At 36.9% G+C, this 27669-nt stretch overlaps 1 protein-coding gene across 2 annotated transcripts; it reads left to right on the top strand.

Moving 5' to 3' along the window:
- Positions 1–147: 147 nt before the first annotated feature.
- Positions 148–27669, top strand: LOC100795622 (protein MOR1). 2 transcript variants are annotated; one of them, XM_006589336.3, is made up of 54 exons: positions 148–576; positions 754–859; positions 962–1085; positions 2013–2092; positions 2181–2358; positions 2455–2519; positions 3033–3115; positions 3222–3307; positions 3426–3539; positions 10344–10463; positions 11118–11220; positions 12121–12257; positions 12621–12686; positions 12779–12896; positions 13691–13731; positions 14062–14133; positions 14225–14332; positions 14432–14537; positions 15086–15198; positions 15310–15397; positions 15536–15636; positions 16385–16492; positions 16765–16870; positions 16947–17026; positions 17681–17830; positions 17946–18021; positions 18221–18345; positions 18442–18552; positions 18631–18780; positions 18887–18961; positions 19053–19134; positions 19222–19331; positions 19408–19506; positions 19597–19671; positions 19758–19853; positions 19940–20041; positions 20189–20290; positions 20474–20656; positions 20741–20852; positions 21142–21218; positions 21639–21718; positions 22557–22616; positions 22738–22864; positions 23015–23137; positions 23218–23298; positions 23377–23535; positions 23653–23811; positions 24597–24694; positions 24789–24945; positions 25028–25144; positions 25813–25908; positions 26239–26310; positions 26437–26722; positions 26812–27669. In XM_006589336.3, exons 1-54 carry the CDS (start codon positions 417–419, stop codon positions 27087–27089), a joined length of 6081 nt encoding a protein of 2026 aa, XP_006589399.1. In that variant the 5' UTR covers positions 148–416; the 3' UTR covers positions 27090–27669. The 2 variants fall into 2 exon arrangements, with proteins under 2 accessions (XP_006589399.1, XP_006589400.1); XM_006589337.4 differs by lacking the exons at positions 26239–26310; positions 26437–26722; positions 26812–27669 and having other exon boundaries at positions 171–576; positions 25459–25908.

Below are 27669 nucleotides of genomic sequence, written 5' to 3'. Positions count from 1 at the left end.
AATCTTAATTTGATGCATACTGTGATGTGACGTGTGACTTGTGAGTGAGAGAGATCTCAATTCAAAAATTGGCGTTGTGTCCACGCTCCCGAAAGTAACGTGGCTGAGAAAAACGTAAATACCAATATACCCATCCCCGTCCCAAGTGACGAAAACCAAATATAAATAAATAAGAGAAAAAACAAAACCCCATCTCCCTCTCTCTCTTTCTCTCTGTTGTGTTTTTGAAGCGAAGATAAAAAGCCTTTTGCACCCTTATTCACCGTTTTCTTCTACATTTCCCCCCCTTCCCTCTCGCCGGCACACACGAAAAACAAAAAAGCAAAAAGCTACCGAACACGAACACTCAAACACTCTCTCTCTATAATTCGGTGGAGATCGATAGGGTTGGGAGGCGCGGATTGTAGATTGCAGCAATGTCGGAGGAAGAGAAGTTGCTGAAGGAGGCGAAGAAACTGCCATGGGAGGATCGCCTCTTCCACAAGAATTGGAAGGTGCGCAACGAGGCGAACATCGATTTGGCCTCGCTCTGCGACTCCATCACCGATCCCAAGGACTCCCGCATCCGCGAATTCGGTCGGTGTTTTTTTCTTCTTCGCCTAGGGTTTTCGCGTTTTCCGTTTCGCTTCCTGATCTCCGTGTGGTGGATCTGGATGCGGTTCTCTTCCGAGTTGTTACTTGTTATGGTGCATTTTCTTTTGGATCTTGATTCGTGGTTTTGTTTCTTGTTTTTTATATTTTTGAATTTGGCAGGTCATTTTTTCAGAAAGACGGTGGCGGATTCGAATGCGCCGGTGCAGGAGAAGGCGCTCGATGCGTTGATTGCTTACTTGCGAGCTGCCGACGCCGACGCCTCGAGGTGAGGATTTTGGTGTTTTTGCTCGTTGCCTTCCTTTGGAATTTGATTGCATGTTTTTTTGAGGAAGTTACCGTTCTTGTATGAATTTAAATTTGGGAGTAGGTACGGGAAGGAAGTCTGTGATGCGGTTGTGGCGAAATGTCTGACGGGGAGGCCGAAGACGGTGGAGAAGGCTCAGGCAGTGTTTTTGCTATGGATTGAATTAGAGGCCGTTGATGCGTTTCTGGTACTATTCTTTTTGCTTATTTGGTTTCTTTGCTATTTAATGGCTTTCTACTTTTCTTTGTGAGGGAGGGGGGCGCCTAGCTGAATAGTGATTGCTCATGCTTTTTGTTTCAGTAGTGAGGTTTGTACTGTTTATCTCGTTAATTTAAATATATTCGCTATCCTAGTCTTGAAGACAATAGAGGGATGGCTTAATCATTCATGGGGTACTTGTCCAGTTATCCCTGTCCTAAGAATGAGTGTTAGACGGTGTTTTGATTTTAGATTTTCTTTTAAATTTTCTGAAGGGTTTGCTATATGCAAGAAGTGTCAACTAATACTAGGAAAAATCATTTTGATAAATATATATTTAGGGATCCATTTCTGTTGTATACTTTCATGGTTTAATCCTTCATGCTATTTTCTATTTCAATTGTCCTTGTTTTCCATTTTCTGTATTACCGATTCAGAATATGTATTACATGGTGAATTACAAGTCAATAACAGTGCATCTACTAGTAATTTTTTTTGTGTCGTTTCTGTTTCTTCCTCAAGGCTAGTCGAAATGTTAGTATGCAAATGTTTGATCCTCCAAGAGGTTACTTATGCCCCTCCTAGTAATGAGGATCTGGCAATATTTTTAATTTTGAATCTTTATTAATTTCTATAGAAAGTATTTTATTAACGGTAGGGTACATGTAAATAGTGTCAATTAATAATAAGCTTGTTTTAATATTTTATGGGTCCATATATATGCTTTTAATATTTTATATCTGCAATGTTTAATCCCCAAAACTGTTGATTTCAAATAGGCTTGTTTTCCATTTTCTTTGTTTTTGGTTCAAAATGTGGTGAATTCTTTGGGTTTTATGCATCAATAACTAAATGTGTACTAGTCATTTCCTTTTCTTTTAGTTTCTCAAGGTTTTTGACTTTTTGGTAATTTTAGGATGCAATGGAGAAAGCAATAAAAAACAAAGTTGCTAAAGCGGTGGTACCTGCAATAGATGTTATGTTTCAAGCTTTAAGGTTTGGAATCTCTTTGTTGCAACATATATAATACTTGTCTTTTTCTTTTTTTTGAATCTTATACAATTATTATTTTTTGTGCTGCTAGTGATTTTGGAGCAAAAATTGTGCCTCCAAAAAGAATTTTGAAGATGCTTCCGGAACTCTTTGATCATCAAGATCAAAATGTTCGTGCATCCTCTAAAGGGTTGACTCTTGAACTTTGCCGTTGGATTGGTAAAGATAGTGTAAAATCAATTTTGTTTGAGAAAATGAGAGACACGATGGTAAGCTAAATTAGTTGTCTATTTCTGTAGTTGTTCTGATTTATTATGTTCTCCACCATATGGAAATCATAAATTACTTTTTCCCCATTTCTGTAGAAAAAAGAGCTAGAAGCAGAGCTTGTAAATGTTACAGGAACAGCAAAGCCCACACGCAAAATAAGGTGGATGTTTGATTTTGATGCTTTTGTTTTGAATTTACCCATACTGAGTATTAACTTATAGATGTATTATTCTTTTTCTTTTTGCAAGCGCTAATTGATTTGTTGGAGAGTGAATAATGGGGGACTTAAGTTCAGAGGTCATATATATGTGTGTGCATAAATTTTATACTACCAAAAATATAGAGGTCATAGATGCTAAAATATCCCTCAAAGAAATAGAATAATTGAATGTTGGGCAAGTTAATATCATAAGCAAACAATTCAGATAGACATATTCAAGTCCTGCAAAGCATTGTTATAAATATAATGTTTTTTTCTGAAATTAAATGACATAATTCTAGGTGGTAGTTCCAGATTTCAACATGCTTCGTAAGGTTTTATTTTAGTAACAAAAGATGGCATTGGCCACTGGACTGTGACCAGCTTTTAACAAACACAGCTGATGCTTACACCACTTGTGTGAATCAGCATATGGGCATTACCATTTTAATAAAATATTCTCTCATGTTGTAGATCTGAGCAAGATAAGGAACCTGAACAGGAAGCTGTGTCAGAGGTTGTGGGTCCTGGCCCTTGTGAAGAATCTGGGAATGATGGTATCTAAGATTTAGTATCTGGAGTATGTTTTTCTTTATATCTGACATGTTTTGTCTTTCCTTGGTAGTACTAATATACTCATTTTTCAAATACTTTGATTATCAGCTCCTCAAGAAATCGACGAATATGAACTTGTTGATCCTGTTGATATATTGACTCCTTTGGAGAAGTCTGGATTTTGGGATGGAGTGGTCAGTTTTCTGTCCCATCTCTCGGATTGTACTCAGTAATTAATGCACCTATATTTTAGTTATATGGGTTTGAATCTATCTCAGTTTGTTCTTTACTTTTTGTCTTATTAATATTCAGAAAGCTACCAAATGGTCTGAACGGAAGGAGGCTGTTGCTGAGCTAACAAAGCTTGCATCAACTAAAAGAATTTCTCCTGGTGATTTCTCTGAAGTTTGTCGGACCTTAAAAAAGGTATATTATGTACATGTAATGATGTGGCCTGGCCTTGCCTTTTGTTTATGAAGCTCTGACATTGTTTCGATCTACATGTTTCCACTCAAAAACTGTGTCTGTTTCCTAGAGACTTTGGATGATATGTCTTGTGTTGATAATTAGGTGACATTGATGAGTTATTTCTTATTGGCAAAATACCCTGGGTCCGGTTTGTTAGTTTACTGACATGACTTTAAAAGGATTGGGGCATAATAATTTTCCATTTAAGTCTTGTTACTGGGACATATTTCCTTTAATCTCGTTTTATTTAGCTAGTGTAGAGTTACTCCCTCTATTTTTTTTGGAAGGCAAAATGAAATTCGTATATATTTAGCAAAGTATCCAAAAGCTGTACAAGATGTACAATATACTTTCTATGCTGGAATTACTGTATTAGTCCCCAGATGTCACCAAAAAAACCCTCCGTAAATCAACACCATGAAAAAATATTGAAGCCAAAAAGATCAATTATGGAGACACCCAATCGGATTGGTGTTCCAAGATGAGAAGAAGATACCCGGTTTAATCCCTTTCTTATACAACACCCATTGCCGTGATGTGGACTTTATCTTCTGTAAGCCATCCACAAATTCAATTGACCCCTCCCTAAAGATGATGTTATTCCTTAGGTTCCAGACACTCCAACACGTAACATGCCAGAACATGTGCCGCCACGTAATAAACTTTCTGCCTCAAACGCAAGCACCCAATTGAGAATAAAGAGAGAGAATATCTTGTGGCAATATTAAATCAACTCCCATCCAAGTAAAGATAGCAGACCACAAGCTGGATGTAAAGTTGCACAAGAGGAATACGTGCTCTCTATCCTCCACTGCTTCCCTTCAAAACACACATAGTTGACCTGTTTGAGGGAAGAACATGAGAATGTCAAAACTTTAGATAGCACCTTAGATTTCCCAAAGAACTTAAAAATTAGAATTATGGTGGCTGTCTCCTTTTGTGGTGGGGTATTGTTGGGTTTTTGTTTTTTGGAAGGTGGCACCTTAGGTGTCTTGTATCTGATCTCTTCAGTACCTCTGGTACTGTTCTGTTTATTAATAATATATATATTTTTGCCTTCCAAAAAAAAATGGTGGCTGTTCCATCTGCGACTAGGTTTTGATTAAGCAAGATATGATAGTCTGAGGCTACTGAAAACCATCCTTTGAGCATTTCCGGATCCACCTATCATTCTCAAAGGGTAGAAGCCGCACATGATGAAGTTCTGTAATCAAGTTAGCAAGCAGATCTTCCTCCTACTGAAAAAGACCTCTTCACCACATCCACTCCCAGGACAAACCATCCTCAGACAATTAGCCAACCTCTAAGATGGCTGCTTCTTTATTTGTGGCAACCTGAAACAGTCTTGGGAACTTGATGGAAAGAGGGGGCTCCCCCAACCAACAATGGGACCAAAATAAGGTTTGAGAACCGTCACCCACTTCCCTCTTTAACTGTGAAGTGAACCATGAGTGGGGGTTGGAATTGAGGGACACAATATCCCGCCACCATAAAGAAGAGTCCCTTTGGGAGGAGCCAAGGAAGACCTGCGAATCTAAATTGCCATTCTTTTTTTTTTTTTGAACGGCCAAAAATATAATATATTAATTTGAAGATAGAAGATACAAAGTACCAGAGGTACTATAACAGACCATAGGAGGTAGAGCCTCCTGAAACAAACCGCAATAAACAGAAGCTACCAACCCAACAAAAACCAAACAACCCAACCCAATAAGACAAATATTACTTAAAAGCTACTGCCATAGCTGAGGACCATTGGTGAAAAGGAACATGAAAATCCTTTTCCCACCCCCTCATCCAGGACCAAGAGAGGAAAATTGTATTATCCACCAATTTAGAGATGACAAAAGGCTTATTGTTGAAGATAATGTCATTTCTAAGATTCCATATTGATATTGTAGCTGCTATCCACCAGATTTTCCACTTTCTGTCGGGTGTCTTTCAGACCTGCCGTAGAGAAATGCTGGATGAAATTATCCAAAGGTCTCCAATGAAGCACTCTAGGTTCCTTTACCCATGAGCTGAATTCCCACCATAGAGGCATAACTTTAGGACACAAGAAGAAAAGGTGTGAAGCAGATTCTGCTTTGTCCTGACAAAAAGGGCACAGGTCATTATCAATATTGACATTCCTCCTAAGTAGATTATCCTTAGTGGGCAATCTGTCCCATAGAAGCCTCCAAGCAAATACAAGGGCTCTAGGAGGGATTTTGATGTTCCATAAGTGCTGGAAGCCAAGACATTGATCTTCATTAAGATGATCAGCTTTAATAGAAAGGTGTGAAGCAGATTCTGCTTTGCCATTCTGAAAAGACAAGAGTTTGTACCATACTGAAGCCTCATCGTTTAATAACCGTCACAACCACTTTGATAGGAGGCACTTGTTGAATCGGTCCAAGTCCTTAATCTTGAGTCCACCTGCAGCCTTGAGATGACAAATAGACTCCCAAGCAACCCATTTAATCTTACTTTGATCCTGACTTCCATTCCACAATGAAGCTCTTTGTATAGCAGTGAGTGACTTAAGGAAGGACCTTCTTGGGAGCACGGTAGAAGGAGAGAAAGTGAAGGGGAAATCTATCACAGGCTGCCACATACTAGATCTTCTCGGTTTTGAGCCAATGGGTAAGCCAAGAAATTTAAATGGTAGAGAACCCAATTGACAATGAAGGAAGTGTTCACTTGTAAAAAACCATCAAATACATTAACACCGAAAAAATGACTTTTGTTGAAGTTGACTTGTAATCCTGAGATAAGTTCAAAACTCCTGAAAATAGCCTTTAGGGACTACAAATTCTCTTGAATAGGTTCACCAAACACTATTAAGTCATCAGCATACTGCAAAAGAGAGAAATCCAATTCTTCCCCAAGAGAAACTCCCCTGAAAATTCCTTTTTCTGAGGCGCTCCTGAAGAGACCAGCAAAACCTTCTGCTATTGTTAAGAACAGAAAAGGAGTCATGGGGTCAGCCTGCTTGAGTCCTCGTCTTGTAATCACCTCTTTAGTTGGGCTCCCGTTGACTAGGATTGAGATCCTTGTAGAGGCCACACAAGCTTTCAACCAGGATCTCCATCTTACGTTAAAGCCAAGTCCAGACAACATATAATCCAGAAAGCCCCAATTAACATAGTCATAAGCTTTCTGGATGTCTACTTTAAATAGAAAGCATTCCCTCTTGCGCCTCTTCTCCTAGTGTACCAGTTCATTTGTTAGTAGTATCCCATCAAGCATTTGTCATCCCGAAAGAAAAGCTGTTTGGCCCTGCGCAATAACTGCTAGAAGAACATTCTTTATGTGGCTGGCTAAGAGCTTAGAGATGATCTTGTGCATAGAGACAATTAAAGATATCAGCCTATATTCAGACAAACTCTGGGTTATTTGATTTGCGAACCATTGCAATAAAGGAGGAGGTAACAACTTTGGGGAGAGGAGCATTTTCATACATTTTTTTGGACTAATTCACCCCCTCAGATCTAACTATGTCCCAACACCCCTTGAAAAACTCCATATTAAACTCATCAGGTCTAGGGTTTCCCCCCTCACAGCTCCATACTGTCTCCTTTATCTCCTCTGGACTAAACGGAACAGAGATTGACTCCATATCCGACTCTATAATCTGCTTGAATTGAATACCATCCAGATGCAGATTAATGACCTCAAGCTCGGCAAACACCTCTGAGAAATGACTAACAACAGCTTCCTTCACCCCTCTAACATCCTCTAACCACCTCTCACTAGTCCTTACCGCCAATAACTGATTATTCCTGGTCCTGGACTTCATACAAGAATGGAAGTACCTCGAGTTTGAATACCCATGCTGTATCCATTTCGCTCTGGATTTTCTGTAGAGCAGAGCATTCTTTAATTCTAATCAAACCCCATAATTTCTTCACTGCATCTAGCCTTTCAGTTGCCAAATTAGAATGCCCGTCTAAGAGCTGGCTGTCTAATTCATCTAATTCTTCTACCTTGATTTGTACCCTGAGTTCCTCCAACCCAAATGTGTCCTTACTCCAAGATTTGAGTTTGGATTTAAGGGCTTTTAGCTTTTGGTGAAAGCTAAAGATTTTCCACCCTGAAACTCGAGTTTGCTCCCAACACTCTGAAATCAGCTTCTTAAAATCATTGTGATCCATCCAAAAATTGAAAAGTTTGAATGGCTTTGCTCCCCAATTAAGAATTTCCCCTCTCAAAACCTTCGGACTGTGATCAGATAACTCTCTTGCTCCCACCCACTGCGAGGAAATCTTCAACAAGTTGATTAGATCTTTTGATTGAAGGAGGCAATCTAGACGGCCCATCAATCTTCCATCAGAGCTAATCCAAGTGAACTTTTTACCCAAGACTGGGATATCAACAAGTCCCATATTTTGGGAAAAAAGATTGAAAGCGTCAACTTCTGGTCTTCTGCATGTTGGAAGGATTGTGACAGCCCTCTCCTTTCTCCTCTCTTCAGTACAACATTAAAATTGCTAGCAACGCAAGGTGAGTATACATTGACTAGATCCCCAAAGATGCCCTTCCTCTACCAGTCAAAGCCAATGCCTAAGAAACCTTCACCCATGAAAGAAAAAATTAGCTGGAAACATTCCTTCTTCCAGATAGTGAGCAGTCCCTCTGCAGCACCAATTGATGGGTTAGCAAGCCACTCAAAATTGCTGTTACCACCCCAGATATCTCTCACCATAAGTTCAGTCACATGCTCGCATTTAGTTTCCTGTAGAAAGCAGACATCAACCTCTGAGGATGCCAAAAGGGACCTGATTCTGTGCCGCTTAAATGGTCCCTAATCCCCCTAATATTTAGAGAGAAGGATCATCATGGATTCTCCCCCTGCCTCCCTCTGTTTGCCTTTGCCTCTATTATTTTGTGCCCCTTTACTTTCCAATTTCATTCTGTTTATTGCTGGGCTATTTCTTCTGGAGCTTCTCCCTGTAAGGGTTATGTTTAGACTTGCTTATGTAAGTGTTTGGTTTAAGAAAGAAAGTGAAAGGAAAAGAAAGAAAGGAAGAAAAGAATGAAAAGTGAGATGATTTTATAATACTATTTGTAAGTTGTTCACTAGGAATTGGAGGGGCTTAACTGAAGAGGGCAGTGTCAACATGCAGTCAATCTGGTGGAGGGACTTAAAAAGAGCCATTCAGCACTCTCCCTATGGTATAAGCCTACAACAGCAACTTAAATGGAAGGTAGAAGCAGGGGATAAGGTCAAATTCTGGGAAGATAGATGGATTTGTAATGAACAATCTCTAGCTGAAAAGTATCCTAGGTTATACCTGATTTTGTCTCAACAACAGCAGCTCATTGGTCAAATGGGGGAGCACGTAAATTCAACATGGGAGTGGCGTTTTATCTGGAGAAGACCACTATTTGATAGTGAAATTGACCTGGCCATCACTTTCCTCTCCGAAGTTGAAGGCCAATCTATTCACCTTCATGGAGCTGATAGTTGGGAATGGGCAGCAGATCAGTCGGGCATCTATTCCACTCAAAGTGCTTATGAAGTTTTATGGGAGGAGGCAGCAGTGGAGAGTATAGAGGAATGTTTTGAGGTGTTATGGAAAATTAGGATTCCAAGTAAGGTAGCGGTTTTTGCATGGAGACTTCTTAGGGATAGGTTACCTCTAGACAAGTGCAGATTTTGGATATGACTTGTCCCTTTTGTAGAAGGTTGGAGGAGGATGCATCTCACCTTTTTATCCATTGCAGTAAGATCCAACCGTTATGGTGGGACTCAATGTCTTGGATAAATCTTAAAGGTGTTTTGCCATTGAGTACAAAACACCTATTCATGCAGTACTCCTTTTTGCAGGATGAAGGTAGTAGGAATAGGAGGTGGCAATATTGGTGGCTGGCTATCACTTGGTCCACTTGGCAACTTCGAAACAAAATTTTGTTCTCAGGAGCGACCTTCGATGGAATCAAATTGGTTGAAGACGCGACTTTCTTAATGTGGACTTGGCTCCATAATTTGGAGAAGGACTTTACATTACATTTTAATCAATGGTCTAGTAACTTCAGACATCATTTTTTGCAGCAGTAGGGGTTTCTTTAGGGAGTAGGGATCAATATATGTATACTTTGCTTCCCATATTTTGGTTCCCAACCAGACTTATGCTGTCTGGCTGAGGAACCATTTTTATGGTGACTAACTCTGTAATCAGTACCTCTGGTACTTCTAGATTTTATATATATATAATTTATCTTTGCTGATCAAAAAAAAAAAAAAGTTGTTCACTAGGAATGAAAATGAAAGTAAACAAAGTAAAATATATGTATAGAATGACATAAATATCCCCTCTAAGGAAAAAAAATATACAAAAATAATACTATTTCAGTCATTTAACATATAAGACGACTTCTTCCCCTTTTCTACCCATTTCAAGAAGAAAGCTAGATATGCGGGGGGCCCCTGCATGTTTTTCAATCCCTCCTTCCTATTTTTAAGGAACCAGTGGAAAACAGTTCATTTTCATATCTTTCCTTCCTTCCCCTTTCTTGCGTATCAAACAGAGCATATATGTATTGTATCATACTATCACACTATGACTATGACTATATTGTAAAGGAAAAAGGTTTTGCTTATCCATGAAATTTGTGGTGGCACATTTTGTTCCTTTCTTACTCTGATGTTAATTGTTTATGCAAATCATTGGTTGTTTGCATGATCTTGAACATAGTTAACATTTTGTGTTTTGGTATCTTCTTTTGCTACTGGTATTTTAGGTTGACTTAAGTTTAACCAGTAGTTTTTACTTGCAGCTTATTACAGATGTGAATATTGCTGTTGCAGTTGAAGCTGTCCAGGCTATTGGCAATCTTGCTCGTGGATTAAGAACTCATTTTTCTGCAAGTTCTCGTTTTTTATTGCCTGTTTTACTTGTAAGTACCATTCAGCAGTCACATGTATAAGGGTCTATTAACTTTACATGTCTTATTTGGTTGTGTTACATGTAGCAGTGTTAATTGACATGTCTTTGTTTCATGCAATCAAGTCATTCTCTGTTTTAAAATGGTTGGTCAACTGAAATGGGTTTGAGAGAGTATGGTATTTCTAATTTTGAACTGCTCATCACCTGCATTTCCCTTTTTGTTTTGGTTTTTTAAGAAGCAATTGATTTTGGTTTTGAGAAAGTTGATTGTCTTCTTCTGTTTTGATTCTTGAATGCCTTTAGAGGTGTTGATATAGAGTTTAGGTGGGAAAGAGAAAGAAACAGAAAGACAGAAAGAAATGGGAAGTGTGAGAAGAATGATAGAACAGAGAGGATAGAGAGAGAAAAAAGAAACATGTATCAGAAACTGTGTACAGAACTTGATTATCATAATATCATTTCATTCTGTCTCCAATACAACAGCCCTAGTTTATTTATAGGCAGCTACCCAACAGCTATGAACTAACAGTAGCTGAGTAACTAACTAACTAACATCCTTTTCTTATTTATATTTACATATCAGGTGTTTTTATGTGTCATAAAATAATAATTTACTGTTTCTTCATATATTGCTTGCTTAATATCTTTCTTCTTGAATGAATAGGAAAAATTGAAGGAGAAAAAACCTGCTTTGGCTGAGGCATTGATGCAGACTCTTCAAGCAATGCATAAAGCTGGATGCATCAGCCTTATAGATATTGTTGAAGGCAGGTTCCCCCCTTCCTTGTTTTTTACTGAATTTGATATTAGTCTTGTATTTGAAAGGCTACAGGTTAAAGGATTTAATCACTGGATTTACAGAATCTTAGAATCTACAGCATACTTTTTTCTAATAGTCCCACATTACCATGGGCTTGCCCTTTTTGGTGTTTTTCCTGGTGAAGTTTTTAGTTCCCAAACTGAAGATTCTAATATGTATCCTACATCACTGTCTGAACATGGGTTTTGAGCTTAACCTAATCCTATAAAACTGACATGTAAGGTGAGGATTGCTTCCCACTTATATAGTTTATCTCGACATTATCTTTAGTCGATGTGGGACTTCAACATGTCACCCTTTTACCCACGGCTATCCGTCATGTGGGACTTTCAACACCCCTCTCCACATCTAAGAGTGACCGCAATTTAGGTGGCTTTTCCAACAATCACTAAAAGGATTTACTGTCATTTCCCTCTACAGTTATGTCCTCAGCAAGACATGATGCAAAACTCCTTCAATAATTCCCTGCTGTTATTTAGTCGTAGATTTATATTGGTTCTTTAATTGCTTGTGTGAAACACACCTTGATTTTAATTTGCATTTGAACTTATCATTTGTATTTCTCTGTACGTTGACCCTAAATTATTTAACAGTTTAATGTTTATGCACTGACTATGTAAAACAGTTTTACATTATCATCCAATCACAAATCACCATTTGACTTTAAGTTAATTATTTTAAAAGTCAACAAACTTACCATACATGGTGGGTTGTGATTGGATGATTGTGTATAACTTTTTACATTGTTAGTGTATAATCTTTTTCCTCATTATTTAAGGTATCATTGTTTCTCATTAGTGTTTTATGTTTGCTTCTTGTTGAGTGTATTACATTTAATCTGTTGCAGATGTTAAGACAGCCACAAAAAACAAAGTCCCTCTTGTGCGATCGTTAACCTTGACCTGGGTGACTTTTTGTATTGAAACAAGTAACAAGGTTGTTATTACAAAGGTGCACAAGGATTATGTGCCAATCTGTATGGAGGTCAGTTTGTTCTTGCCGCCGTTTAATTTGTTTAGTAAAATGCTTTTATTTTCCTGCTGGAATTTAAAAGCGATTTAGAATCTCTGGCTTTTATTTGGTTCAGCAGCTTTAGCTCTTTTTATTTAAATATCACTTTGATCCCCTTCTTTCCTTGGTGTAATAGGACCACTCTGAACTTGATGTAATAATCTGTTTGGTTAATGTCGTGTTTATTTGTCTCATGTATAGTCTTCAAATTCTGAGCTGTAGTTTATTATAGGATACAATTTATTTCAATTGTGTTTTTTTAAAAAGTATACTGTAGATGTTTGATTTGTGCTTGTTTATTCACCTTTTGAAAATGCTAAAATTTGGATATTGCAGTGCCTAAATGACGGTACTCCCGAAGTCAGGGATGCTGCCTTTTCAGCATTGGCAGGAATAGCTAAGGTAAAACTCATCACAACTACATCTGCTTGCGTGCTTGTGAATGTGCTTTTGCTGTTGAGGTTTTGAGCATCATATTGTTCACTCTGTTATAGTCAGTTGGCATGAGACCTCTGGAGAGATCGTTGGAGAAACTTGATGATGTTAGAAGAAAGAAGCTTTCGGAAATGATTTCAGGTTCTGAAGATGCTGTGCCTGGTGCTTCTTCTGCAGGTTTGCATTCTTTTTTAATAGAAACAAAAATGTTATTAGATGTGAAGAGGAGAATGCAATTTAGAACAAAGTTGTAAACAGCTGTCCCTGCTCTAATATACATACTAGAGGTGTAACTACTTTTCAGTTGGGTTAGTTAATATCAAAAACTCCATTTCTGAAGTTTAAGCTTTTCTCTCTTTTTCAATTCTGAAACCTTTTACAACCTTATATGCTTTTCAGATTTAGGTTTACTAGTGTATGTGCCCATGTCTGTGAACATCTTTAACTATTTCAATCTGTGATGCACGTGGCTGATCCCTTTCTCAAATTAGGCGGTTGAGTTTTGCAGTTGGATTGAACTTCACCTGCCTTCTTAAATGTTAACAACCTTATATGCTTTTCAAAGTTGGATTTACTAGTGTATGTGCTAATATCTTTGAACATATGCTGTTTCTCTATTTTGGCACCAACCTATTTAAAATTGGATCAGATTGACCATTGATTATAATAATTATTGGTAAAAAAATTCCATTGATTTGGATACGACCCATTAAAAGTGATCATGATAATCAGATAATAAATTCCTACTAGCATGCTGATCATTGCCTTTTGAATTATGCCTCAACCAGACATTAAATTTCTATAAATATGCTGGGCAACACTCAAATTGTCAGTTACACTGTTTGAATTTCCCCATATCTTGCTTATGTTTCCACGTTCCTAGTTTGATTGGCTCTCTAAATTGTGATTTTATTAATTTTAAATGTGTAAATTTGATTCTTTTATGCTGACACTTGATAATGATGTTCCAGCTTCTGTGCAAAATACACGCGTAAGTGCATCTTCTGCAGAGGTGGGTTTAATTTTCTTTTCTTTAGTTTAGTTTGACTAATCTTCAGTTTCATTTCTTTTATGTGTTGCACTTAGAGTTGATTGGTTATTTTTGTTGGTCTATATATAGTTTGGATACCATATTTCTCATATCTTGGTGCTGATGTGTATTTTGAACAGTACCTCTTGTACTGCTGGTTATATCTAATATATTAGTATTTTTGCTGATAAAAAAAAATGAAGTTTGGAAGTTCTGCTCTGCCAAGTTTCCCTTTCTTTCTTTGGTCTTCCTTTCCAAGTTGAAAGTATATGTTGGAGACTGACATTTACTTTTCATTTGATTTGCATACAGACCTCTGAAAGTGTACTTGTCAAAAGGTCGGCAGCAGGCATGCTTAGTGGAAAGAGACCTGTTCAGTCAGTTGTAAGATTGCATCTTCGTGCTTGTAAAATTAACATACGGCATTATTTTTTATGCATGCGAGTTGATATGTTCAATAATTTGCACATTCAAGCCTGCTGTTAAGAAAGTGGGGGTTGTAAAGTTGGGGACAAACAAAAAAACAGATGGAGTTCCACAGGTGAAGGCTTTAAAATCAGTTGAACCACCTGAGGATGTTGAGGTAAATTGACATCTGTTTGTCTTCTCCCTGATCTGAATCTTCTGACACAGTTTCTGTAATAACTTATGATACAATTGTTGTGTATCTAACATTATGCAGCCTACTGAGATGAGTCTTGAAGAGATTGAAAGCCGAATAGGTTCTCTTATAGAGTCGGATACTATCACTCTATTAAAAAGTGCTGTGTGGAAGGAGCGTCTAGAAGGTTGGTAGTCTCCTGTCTGTTGTGACTTTTTTAATTTACATTTGGGGGGAGCATGTAGGTAAATGAGGTGGATAGGTAGTCTACATGCCCAAGTCCATTTTTTGTTTGTTTATGCTTTTTTGATGATAGCTTGGCCGATCTTGTAGGTATTTCTCAGGTCTTTTGATGAGTTGGACTTGATGAATTGGTTTATCTTTTGTTTTTGGAGCATAGAACTAAACAGCTAATAAAAAGTATGCTAATGGTTTTGTACTTTTGCAAGAGAAACTTTTAGGTTAAGGAACTTGTTTTCCAAGTTGGATACTAGAGAATGCTGTTGCATTTGTTTATATGTATTTCAAGCTTATTTTTCCTTGTATTGTAAATTGAATTTTTATATTTTGGTGTAAATTATAATTGTTGTTTTTTTGGGTTGTCTTCTCGGTAAATTGAAATTGGTCCTGCCATATTCACGGATGATGAGATGTAGTCTGTTTAATTTCTGATTTTCCTGTGGTGTCTTTTGGACATGCTTGACAATTAAGGTTGCTGAAGTTAGATTTTTGCAGCCATTTCTTCACTGAAACAGCAAGTAGAAGGCTTACAGGACCTTGACCAATCAGTAGAAATTTTGATTCGTTTAGTCTGCACTTTACCTGGATGGGGCGAGAAAAATGTTCAGGTTCAAAAATATTTTCTTTTGAGTTTTAAAATGATTTATTTTAATGATTTGTAGTCAAATGTAGGAAGGATATTATAAATGGGACCTAATGGTTGTAATTTCCTTGTGCAGGTTCAGCAGCAGGTTATTGAAGTTATCACTCATATAAGTTCAACTGCAACTAAATTTCCAAAGAAGTGTGTAGTACTTTGCCTTTCGGGTGGGTAATTTAGCTATTGCCAATAATAAGCACTATAGTAAAATGGAATCTGTGATATGTTTACTATTTTTTTGGTGTCAGTGATATGTTTACTTTATGAATGACTAGTCCGATTTGTATCTTGTTTTTCATTGGTAGGACTAAGTGAACGTGTAGCAGATATTAAGACACGTGCACATGCTATGAAATGTCTGAGTACCTTGTCTGAAGCAGTTGGTCCAGGATTCATTTTTGAAAGAGTAAGCATGGTTGTGCTTTATAATCATATCTTCTAATTGTTAGGGATAACCGCCTAAGTGCATCCTAGCTTGTGCTGTGAATCGTAAAAATGTATGCCCTGGAAAGGACATGCTTGATATTTTATTTTTGTTGGAAGAGCCATATAGTAAAATTATGATTATTTAGCTACTCATTTTGTGTTGTCACTGTTTTAAACAATTGAATTGCCTTTCCGCAGTTCAATGCCATTGTTTTGCACTGTTTTTGATTATCCATTGCTAATTATCTGAAGATTATGAGGTGGGAACTTGCCTCAAATCTGTGCGGCTTTGACGAGAAACATATTGTAGCATATACATTTTTCTTTAATAAGTTTTTGACTATTTAGATAATCAGGTAAAATTGTATATTTCATTGTAGTCTCATAATTTCTTACCAAATTTTAGTAAGAGAAAAAGTTTCTTTTTATGAAACTTGACAAAAAGTTCAGCAGGGTAAAAAATAATATAGCGGTAAATTGTTTTTGGATATTCTATGTTTGTGATTGTAGCATAGCCAAAATAGTAATTGGGCTTGGCTGAATAAAACTTCTAAAACAGGCTTAGCGTAAGTGTTTAACTTTTTTAATTAATTCCTGTTATTTAGGTTAATACATATGTTGGAATTCATATAAAATGCAGGTTGTATCTTTTGGCCGTATATCATATTATTTTTGTTTATCTTTATGTATTATCAAATAATGTTTGAAAACCGTGAATTTTACTGTAGCTTTACAAGATCATGAAGGAGCATAAGAATCCCAAGGTTCTTAGTGAGGGAATTTTGTGGATGGTTTCTGCTGTTGAAGATTTTGGTGTCTCACATATAAAGCTTAAGGTGCATTATCTGAATTTACAAAAATATTAGATATTTTATTTGTTATTGGAAGTTTCTATGGTTTGAGGGCGAGCCCTGGTGCAGCGGTAAAGTTGTGCCTTGGTGACTTGTTGGTCATGGGTTCGAATCCGGAAACAGCCTCTTTGCATATGCAAGGGTAAGGCTGCGTACAACATCCCTCCCCCATACCTTCGCATAGCGAAGAGCTTCTGGGCAATGGGGTATGAAGTTATTGGAAGTTTCTATGGTTTAATGTAAATCCTATTTTGCAGGATTTAATTGATTTTCTTAAAGAAATTGGGCTGCAGTCAAGTAATGCTGCGACTAGAAATGCATCAATTAAGTTCTTGGGTGTTCTGCATAGATTTGTTGGTCCAGGTCACTTTGCGTTAACTTTCAAATTTTGATTTCTCTCAATTTTGTTTTCAAGGCTCTAAGGTTTTTCTCCTTGCAGACATTAAAGGGTTTCTTACTGATGTAAAGCCTGCACTGCTCAGTGCCCTGGATACAGAGTATGAGAAGAATCCATTTGAGGTATGTTATGTTTGATGAGGTTTGTTCTATGCAGGGTTTTAAATAGCATGCTATAGCAGTGTAGCAGAGCAGAGTGACCCCTGCCCGCTACGGGGGCTGCTGTAATGGAGCAGTTTAGTGTAGTGTCCATAGTGGACCAAATAGCGGGGGGCTGAATAGTGTCTGTAGTGGGTGCTATGCGTTGATTCCAAAAAATCCCTCTGAATAGAGATATCGGAGGGCTATTTGTGGGATTTTAATTTCCTAAAATGATATTTGTAGATGTAATTATAGTGAAAATGATAAAGAAGGCTTTGATTTAAAAAATGATGGTTGATGATATATAATTCCTATCTAGGAAGCTTGTATTTAATGTTTGTTGGTATTTACTTGTTTGTTTTGTATAAGATGTCTAGACTTTTTTTTGTTAATTATGAATGTCATTAGTTTTTAGTAATTTTTTATTATTTTTGAGAATTTATATGTATATAGTATACATTATATAAACTATAAAAATTTCAAAATAGCAGCTGTCCCGCTATATGCAATCTCGCTATTGTGTTTTTTGAGCCAGCGGCTACGCTTTGCTATCAGAGATTTAAAACATTGGTTCTATGTAGTATCATGATTTCCTAATGCCATCATTTTATTTTATTTTGTTTTCCTCTGCTTCAGGGAGCTTCTGCAGTTACCAAGAGAACTGTCAGGGCAAAAGACTCATCTTCAACTGTTGTTGCTGGTGGACTGGATAGCTTGCCTCGGGAAGACATCAGTGGAAAGATCTCACCAACTCTCCTGAAGAGCTTGGAAAGCCCTGATTGGAAGGTTTGGTTGATAAGAGCTAGCAATTTGTATTTAATGTTGCTTTGAGCTTTCAGTATTTGAGGAAGTATATTATTGTGCTATTGCTTCTAATGTTGCCGTGCATTACTTATTATAGGTTCGTATGGAGTCTGTTGATGCTGTAAACAAAATATTGGAAGAGGCTAATAAGCGCATTCAAGCAACTGGAACTGGTACTCCATTAGCATTTTTTTAAAATTTTTGAACCTTATGCTCTCTCTCTCTCTCTACTCTCCCCTTTCATCAACTTCCTCCCCAAATGGATAAGTTGAATGCTATCTTTTAGTAATTATTCTAGATTTCTAGTTGATTATTTTGTTTATTGCAAATTTGTCAGTCTTTGTTAATTGTTCCTAACTGTTTTATTTCCAGGTGAGTTGTTTGGGGCTCTTAGGGGACGACTCCTTGATAGCAACAAAAACATTGTCATGGCTTCCTTGACAGCAATTGGCAATGTTGCATCAGCAATGGGTCAAGCTGTAGAGAAGGCAAGCAAGGTAAGTGGATTCTGTTCTGTTTTTGTATTTTTTTTCCCCATTTGGTACTATTTTGCTGTTTTCTGTTTGAACATTTCTTGAAATGGTTTGTTGCAGGGTATTCTGTCTGATATATTGAAATGTCTTGGTGACAACAAGAAGCACATGAGAGAATGTGTACTGAATACCTTAGATGCTTGGCTGGCTGCTGTCCATCTGGATAAAATGGTCTGTGTTCTGTGCTGATCCTGTGTTCTTTCATTGTTTTGTCTTGGTATCTGTGTCCTGAGCATGGTTTTACTGTAGGTTCCGTATATTGCAATTGCTTTGATGGACTCTAAACTTGGTGCGGAAGGGCGTAAAGATCTTTTTGATTGGTTATCGAGGCAACTTTCTGGGTTAAGTAGTTTTGCTGAAGCTGCACAACTGCTGAAGCCTGCCTCTTCTGCAATGACAGTATGATCTGGTTACTCTGCATTCTGCTTTTTCATTTTTTATACCATTTATCGAATTAGTTCTAATGCTCAATATTCTTGGAACAAAATGTATGATGACTTCTTAGGATAAATCTTCCGATGTTCGCAAGGCATCAGAGGCTTGTATTAATGAGATACTGAGAGTTAGTGGACATGAAATGGTATGTGTATAAGAAAAATGCTGCTTTGTTCCCTTGTTTCCTTAATATTCTTGTAATATCAAGCATCTTGGAATTGTTTACTTATTTTTAGATCGAAAAGATGGTTAAAGACATTCATGGACCAGCACTGACACTAATTGTTGAGAAGTTGAAACCATATGGAGCTTTTCAAGGCACGTTCTTTGGTTCATTCTTCTTTGCGAATGTTGGTGAATTTGTGTGGATATCTTCTCTTAACTCCTCCTTTTTTTGGTCTTTAGAGTCATTTGAGTCAGGTAGAGCAGTTTCAGTGGGTGCAATATCAAAAGCAAAGGCTGGGAAATCAACTGCCAATGGTGTTTCAAAACATGGAAATAGAGCTGTATCTTCTGTAAGTTGATTTTTCTTTGGTTAAGTACTTTTAGATTTGTTTTGATTTCTAACTATTTGTTTCATCATCTCAAAAGAGAGTTGTGGCAACAAAAGGTGCCAAGTCTGAATCAATATCTGTTCAAGATATAGCGGTCCAGTCTCAAGCCTTGTTAAATATCAAGGATTCAAACAAGGTATTGTTGGCTGAACTGGAGTATACCAAATGTTGTTTAAAATCTTATAAATATTTGGTTGGACTGTCATCTGGATTGTCTTGCAAGCAGGAAGATCGAGAGAGAATGGTGGTTCGAAGGTTTAAGTTTGAGGACCCACGTATTGAGCAAATTCAAGATCTTGAGGTGGGACTGTTTGTTGAGGAACAATCATGCATAACTTGAACTATCTATAACTATCGAATTATAATAAATGTGCCTGCAATTTGCAGAATGATATGATGAAGTATTTCAGAGAAGATTTACATAGGAGACTCTTAAGTGCAGATTTTAAGAAGCAAGTTGATGGACTTGAAATGCTGCAGAAGGTGTTGTTCTTTTAACCTTCTGAATTACATCCTTTTGAAGTGTTGAGTGCACTAGAACTTATACAACCTACTATTGCACATTTCAGGCACTCCCATCCATTGCTAAGGAAGTTATAGAAGTTTTGGACATTCTTCTGAGGTGGTTTGTGTTGCAGTTCTGCAAATCAAACACAACATGTCTATTGAAGGTTCAATTTATTTTTGTTTTTGTTGTGATTTCAGTTTTCTTCTTTTCCTTTCCTTCCTTGTCATGGAGATGTATGCTGTTAGTCTTAACTTTATTCAATTTAATTTATAGGAGTATACTTAATCGATAGAGTCTTATCTTTTCTTAGGTGCTGGAATTTCTTCCGGAACTGCTTGACACTTTGAAGGACGAGGGGTACTCTTTGACCGAATCTGAAGGGGCAGTGTTTCTTCCATGCTTAGTAGAGAAGGTTTGTATTAGCAACTTTAATATTTGTGGTACCTGAGGATGTTGTTATTCCAGTGAATCTTTCTGATGGTATGGTTGATTTCACCAAATTTTTGGTTTACATAGGTTCTAGGTTTGACTAGTGTACTTCCTTGGGTGTTGAAGACGAGGAAGTCACAATTCATTTCTTATTTTAATGTTGCAGTTAGGGCATAACATTGAGAAAGTACGAGAAAAAATGCGGGAGCTGACAAAACAATTTGTTGCCATATACTCTGCGTGTAAATGTTTCCCTTATATATTAGAGGGTTTGCGCTCAAAGAATAACCGAACTCGAATTGAATGTGCTGATCTTGTTGGATTTATTATTGATCATCATGGTGCAGAGGTATTGTTACTCATGCTTTTTAATGATTTCTTTTTCCTATTCAGTATTTTCCTTGCATAGTTACTCCTGGCATTATGTGGACAGATTAGTGGGCAGCTAAAGTCATTGCAAATTGTTGCAAGTTTGACTGCAGAACGGGATGGTGAAACTAGGAAAGCTGCATTAAATACACTAGCTACTGGTTATAAGATTCTAGGTATGCCATACACTGTAGAACTCCATCTTTCTGTTTTCCAATGTGCTTGAAGAATACTTGTGCATAGTGATATATATCTTTGAAAAGGAAACTTGTTAAAAAAAAAGTACATGTGTTATTTTGTTGAATTGAGTTGTTTTTGCATTATTGTGTAAATTGCAAGAGTTCAATGCCCTTTTCTATGGATGAAGTGGACCACTTGAGGAATTTATGTGCTAAATTTTGTTTACTTTTCTTCATACCTCTTGGCCTGGCATAGTTATTTTCCTTCTATAAACTTGCTATGCAGGTGAGGACATATGGAGATATGTTGGGAAGCTAACTGATGCTCAAAAGAGCATGTTAGATGATAGATTTAAGTGGAAGGTCAGTACATACTTGTTTTTTATATTCTCAAATGGCACTTTCAATGGCAACAAACTGATGGACGATGCTTTATTCTTACTTTGGACACGGCTCAGAAACTTTGAGAAAGATTTTGTAGTCCATTACAATCAGTGGTCACCTAACCTTGGAGATGCTTTTGTTCTCAGACAAGGGTAGAAGTCATAGTTTACTGTTAGCTATATAAATCTGCTTTCCAGTTTGGTTCCCATTGAGACTGCTGTTTAGCCTGACTTTGGGAACCATTTCACTGGATCTTAATGTAATCATGGTACCTCTGGTACTTGGATTCATCCCATTTATATATACATATTTATCTTTGCTGACCAAAAAAAAAAATACTTGTTTATTTCTCCTTTTGCTATACTGAATTCTTGAGATGTTGGTTGTGTAATTTACTAGGTTCGGGAGATGGAAAAGAAGAAGGAAGGAAAGCCTGGTGAAGCAAGGGCCATTTCAAGGCGCTCAGTCAGGGAAAATGGGTGTGTCTTTTCTTTCCAATTTGTTCTGTATTTTATGCTTTGCAGTTAATGCATTAAAAATTTCCTTCTAATTTGTGCTCTGATCTTTTGATCCTGGTCATCATCTATAAAATGAAAACAAACATGACTGAGTCCCTTTTTTTGGCATTTGTTTACTGTTAACATATTTGCTAATTTTATCTTTTAAATAAGGATGTAAGTCCTACTTGATGTGTGCATAAATGGTTTTGTGGGAAGGCTGTGCTGTGATTGTTGAGATTTAAGAATTATAGTATGGAATTTTTTTATTGGTAATGAAAATAGAGTTAAAGAAAGTAATTTTTGAAAAAAAGACTGAGCCAGTTAGTAGATGTCTGGATATGTGAATTTGGAGAATTAAGCGCATATAATAAATTGTTCAATTTGTGGTTTATGATGTTTAATTAGTAATCCCTTGACGACTCTGTCACTTGAGTGACTTGTTGCACTTAAGTTGAAAATATTTTTTTTGTTCCTTCTCTTTTTTCCCTCTATAATTTCTCTTGTTTTGATGGCCATATATTGGGATGTCATTAAGGCTGGAGGTTGAACCTCCAAAATCCCTAGATAATACTTGGGTGCAGTTCTTTAGGTGTTTTAGTACTATTCCTTAATCAAAATTGGAGTTACACATTGGTCATTAGTGCCAACCTACAATACCAATCTTTTTTGTGCGTTATTCCCTAATGAATTGTACATAAGTTTTGTCCAAATCCTTTTGCTTAGGTGAAGAGTTTGTTTTTTGTGTAGATTATCAAATATAAAAAATTTAATATAGATAACAGTGAATATGTTATTATGTTATTGCTTCCATTACCAGGTCTGATGTCGCAGAACAAAGTGGAGAAATGACTAGATCTCTTGCTGGTCCAATATTGAGGTATGGATAAAGTTTTATTGTGAAATTCATTCATTTTGGGCCCTGATTAAACGGAATTTATCTTCCTAAATTGCATAGTTCCTATTCTTTTATTCTTCCTTATTACGCTTGTTCATACCAGGAAAAATTATGGTCAACCTGATAGTAACATTGATAGACAGTTGATGCCCCGTCCCATGACTGTTGCTAGTGGCCCCACAGATTGGAATGAAGCACTCGATATTATTTCTTTTGGTTCTCCTGAGCAGGTGAATAGAATGACTGATAGTTAAAACTTAGCAACAATTTTCCTGATTTGTATATAGATATATCTCTTGAGATTTTCCCCCTATTCTCTTTTTGGTTTTCAAAAATGGAGGTTGAACTCTGATGTTCAAAATTAATTTTTTTGGGTGCAGTCTGTTGATGGAATGAAAGTTATTTGTCATGAGTTAGCTCAGGCCACTAGTGATCCTGAAGGAAGTGCTATGGATGAACTTGTGAAAGATGCAGATAGGCTAGTTTCATGCCTTGCTAATAAGGTGAGATGGTTTTCTAAATTGCTTCCCTTATTTGGAGAAATATCTCCTAGTGTTAATTTTTCTCCCGTTATTTTGAATAGGTCGCAAGAACTTTTGACTTCAGTTTGACTGGTGGTGCCTCATCACGATCTTGTAAATATGTGCTGAACACTCTCATGCAGGTAAATTTCCTTTTTTTCTGCGGGCCATTTTGGTATCATCTGATGTCTTTCTAATTGCTAATTTTTTGGTCTTTACAGACTTTTCAGAATAAAAGATTAGCGCATGCTGTAAAGGAGAGCACACTTGACAGTCTCATTACTGAGCTTCTTCTGTGGCTCTTGGATGATAGGGTTCCTCATATGGATGATGGAAGCCAATTGTTGAAAGCTTTAAATGTATTGATGCTTAAGATTCTGGTTAGGAACTCTGTCTGTGTCTCTCTCCCCCTCCTTCAGGCATTCAGCAGATGTCAGTTTATATGCTGAAGAACATTCCGGTGCAGCTATTTTAGTAACTAGTGTTTGTCAATACAGGATAATGCAGATAGGACTTCATCCTTTGTTGTCTTGATCAATCTTTTACGGCCACTAGATTCATCCAGGTGGCCTTCACCAGCATCAAATGAGTCCCTTGCTTCCAGAAATCAGAAGTTCTCTGATCTAGTTGTGAAATGCCTTATCAAGCTTACAAAGGTAACTTGTGCAGCCATCAGTAAAATCTTCAAAGATATAAGATAAAGATAAAATTAACTATTTTATTTTTTAAAATATTATTGGACTGGATGTAATATATCCCATAAACACTTGCTTCAAGAAATCAGAAGTTCTCTGATCTAGTTGTGAAATGCCTTATTAAGCTTACAAAGTTAACTTGTGCAGCCATTAGTAAAATCTAGAGGGATTTAAGATAAAGATAAACTTAACTATTTTTTTTTAAAATATTATTGGACCGGATGTAATATAGCCCATAAACCAATAGTTGCTGGATCACAGGGGTAATTGATTTTTTGTGCTGGACTCTAAAATTTATGTATCTAATTGTGTTTATGTATGGGTGGCCTTTTGGTCATTTTCTGTATTATTTATGCTTATTGAAGGGATGATTGTTCAGTTCACAATCAATGCAACAAATTGCTCTCTTATTACTCATCCCACTCCCCTCTCCCTTTTTGATTGAATCCCATTCTCAAATTCAAGGCCACTGTTCATGGCTTGCACGCATTTTCATATTTGCTCACCGTTTGCACAGTTGCTAAAATATTTAATGGATTTGATGAATTATATTATTTTTGGTTAGTGGATGATTATATAATGGGCCTGAATATATAACTGATATCTATTAGATATTCAATTTACGAATCCATTGTTAACTATTTTTCTTTGTCAAGAAGCAGAGTTAGAATTGCCAAATTCTCTCTTGATATGTTTTATTCATTAAAATTTTGTTCAGTATTAACATGTATTTGTTTGTGCTGCAGGTTCTTCAGAGCACTATCTATGATGTTGACCTTGATCGCATACTTCAAAGCATCCATTTGTACCTGCAAGACTTGGGAATGGAGGAAATTAGGAGAAGGTATATAACTTTGTTGGATAGAGTTACTGCTTCTTTTTTTTTTTTCCTTATAAAATAAAACTAGAACCACTTTTTATTTTCTAATGTTGTATAGGGCTGGTGCTGATGACAAACCTTTACGAATGGTAAAAACTGTTCTGCATGAACTTGTCAAGCTTCGTGGTGCAGCAATAAAGGGTCATCTTTCAATGGTTCCTATCGATGCTAAACCTCAACCCATCATCCTTGCCTACATTGAACTTAATCTTGAGGTATAAATAGAAACAAATTAATTTATTTTAAGGTACTAGTAGACTTATTTATACTGTATTTATTCTCACTTTTGTATTTTAGACTTTGGCTGCTGCAAGAATGTTGACTGCATCTGGACCTGGGGGACAAAACCATTGGGGTGATTCAGCAACCAATAATTCAGCCTCGGGCACCCATTCGGCTGATGCCCAATTAAAGGTATCATTATGCTTTATTTCTCAGTATTTTGGTGGGTACTACTGATATATCCATTGTTGTTAAACTCAAGATTCTACATAGGATCGTGACTTAGATCGTAAGATCCTACCTAAAATTCAAAATTATATACACACATGCGTAAGAAAACGACACAAGAAAGAAAATGACCTCTAATTCAAAACATTAAACAAACTTAAATTGAAAAATCAAATCACAATAAGTCATAAGATCCAAATACAGTATTTAGAAAACACACTACTCAACTTAACTTCATAATATTTTCAAAAAACATAAGTAGAGCCAGTTGTTTGCAGTTTGCACTTCGTTGAGCTGAAAAAGAGATGCGCAGTTGGTGGGGCGCAGGCTGGAGGTGGGTTTGTTGCAGTTGGCATCAGTAGAGTGAACTTTGGGTTGCAGATGATCCCATTAACTATATGCTAATCTCACTCACCAATGATCCCACGAGCAGTCAGCACAGAAGTGGCTAAACTCAGGATCTTACGATCCTATAATTTAATTTGCGATCCTAATAGCAATTGATATATCTCAATATTTCTAATTTATATTATGTTTTTATTTGTGTTATTTTGCCCTAATATTCTATTTTACTGCAAATTCAAAGGCTATTTACCCTTGACTCTGTTCCTATCCTTAAAATTAAATTGCAGCAAGAGCTTGCTGCTATATTTAAGAAGATTGGAGAGAAGCAAACTTGCACAATTGGTCTATATGAACTATATCGGATTACCCAATTGTACCCAAAGGTAAGAATTAATGGTATATTTGATTGGGGGAAAAGAAAATAAAGAAGAAAGGAAACACATTGCTATGCATTTTCTTGTTTGGTTGGTAAGAAAGTGGAAGGAAAAGGGAGAGAAAATTTGACTACTAGAAACAGAAATCAAAATTTTAACTTCCACTTATCCTTTATTTTCAAAATTTCTCTCCTTGATTTTCTTCCACAGTACCAAACACAAACACACCCATTTCAAGTTTCATGTTAATATTTGGATAAGATGTAATGTTATGATTTTAAAACCTTAAGCCTATATCATTTTTGCTCAATTGATCAAGGTTCTAGTGCTTTATCTTAGGTTGACATATTTGCTCAGCTTCAAAATGCTAGTGAGGCATTTCGCACCTACATTAGAGATGGTCTTGCTCAGGTTGAGTTAATTTACTTGTATTACCACATGTTCTTAATTGAACTTGCATTTTGTATTTCTACCGGCGATTGGGAGTAGTAGAATTGAGTATTTGACCATTGGCAATTGATTTTAACATTTTGGCAGATGGAGAAGAATGCTGCAGCTGGAAGAACTCCTTCGAGTTTACCGATGCCAACCCCTCCACCGGCATCTTTAAATATATCTTCCCCTGATTTTGCACCTCTCTCACCTGTAAACGCAAATCCATTGGGTGATGCTAAATTAAATGTGAAACCTGAGCCAACAAATTTTAATTTACCCCCTTCATCATACAATGAGGAGAATAGGGCTGTGAATGCCATTACTTCTAGAGCATTAAATTCTGACTATACATTAGGTGACCAAAGAAATGATAGATTTATGACAGGAGGTATGGTAACATAATTCTATTTGTTTTGAACCTATTTTTAAGTTTAAAAGAAAGAATGTTGACGTGGAGAAGTTGCATATGAACTGCAGTAACCAGTGGAACATTGGATGCCATCAGAGAGAGGATGAAGAGCATGCAATTAGCAGCTGCTGCTGGGAGTACAGAATCTGGTGGTAGGCACTTAACAAGTGCAAATGACAACTTCAATCAAGGACTTCCTCCTCCTAGTCAGATTCCTCATGCATCAGAGCATGTTGGTACTGAGAATACAATGCACGGTGGCGTACTTCCTATGGATGAGAAAGCATTGTCCGGGCTTCAAGCGCGGATGGAAAGATTGAAAAGTGGATCTCTTGAACCTCTGTAAAGGTAAAGAGAAAAAATTCCTTGCTAAAGTCAGATTTTGAAGACATTATTCCCATTGATGCTGTGGCATACAGCACGTCGCGGTCATATAATTTTCAATACGGGCGGGTTTAGATGAGAATATGTATAATAATCAATCAAGCTATTAACACCTTCAAACTACGGAATTGTGGCGTTGCTGAGCATTGGAGGATTAGTTGCTGTCCAGTTATTGTCCTCGCAATTATTTCACCTCATGCTTTGCTCTCTTGGCCGTTGTATATTGTAGTGGGGCTGTGTCTTTGTAACAGGAATTATGTAGATGCGTCAATTTAATGCAATTTTACAAAATCATTTCTTAGTGCTGCTGAGCAGCTGTGCTTGGTGTTGTCACGATAGCTTGTTTCAGGAAATTTTGGCAGTTTTCATTTTTATAGGACACCATGTTAAATGTCCTAGAATTTGGTCTTCCATCATTTGGCTTGGCATATTTACACTTCAGAAATCAATATGTTCCCTCAAATACTGTATCTAGTTGAATTAGTAAGTCTGAGTTATACTGTCAAACACACTTGTTACTAAAGGTACCGCTTATTGAGTTA

The sequence above is a fragment of the Glycine max genome, chromosome 10 (assembly GCF_000004515.6).
Source record: "Glycine max cultivar Williams 82 chromosome 10, Glycine_max_v4.0, whole genome shotgun sequence".
Taxonomy (NCBI): Eukaryota; Viridiplantae; Streptophyta; class Magnoliopsida; order Fabales; family Fabaceae; genus Glycine; species Glycine max.
This window is presented reverse-complemented; position numbering and strand designations above follow the sequence as displayed.

Coding starts and splice junctions, on each gene's coding strand:
- LOC100795622 (XM_006589336.3), top strand. CDS start 417: ATGTCGGAGGAAGAGAAGTTGCTGAAGGAGGCGAAGAAACTGCCATGG. Junction 14,538..15,085: donor GTGGAAGGAGCGTCTAGAAG/GTTGGTAGTCTC, acceptor AGATTTTTGCAG/CCATTTCTTCACTGAAACAG. Junction 20,657..20,740: donor TTGATCATCATGGTGCAGAG/GTATTGTTACTC, acceptor TTATGTGGACAG/ATTAGTGGGCAGCTAAAGTC.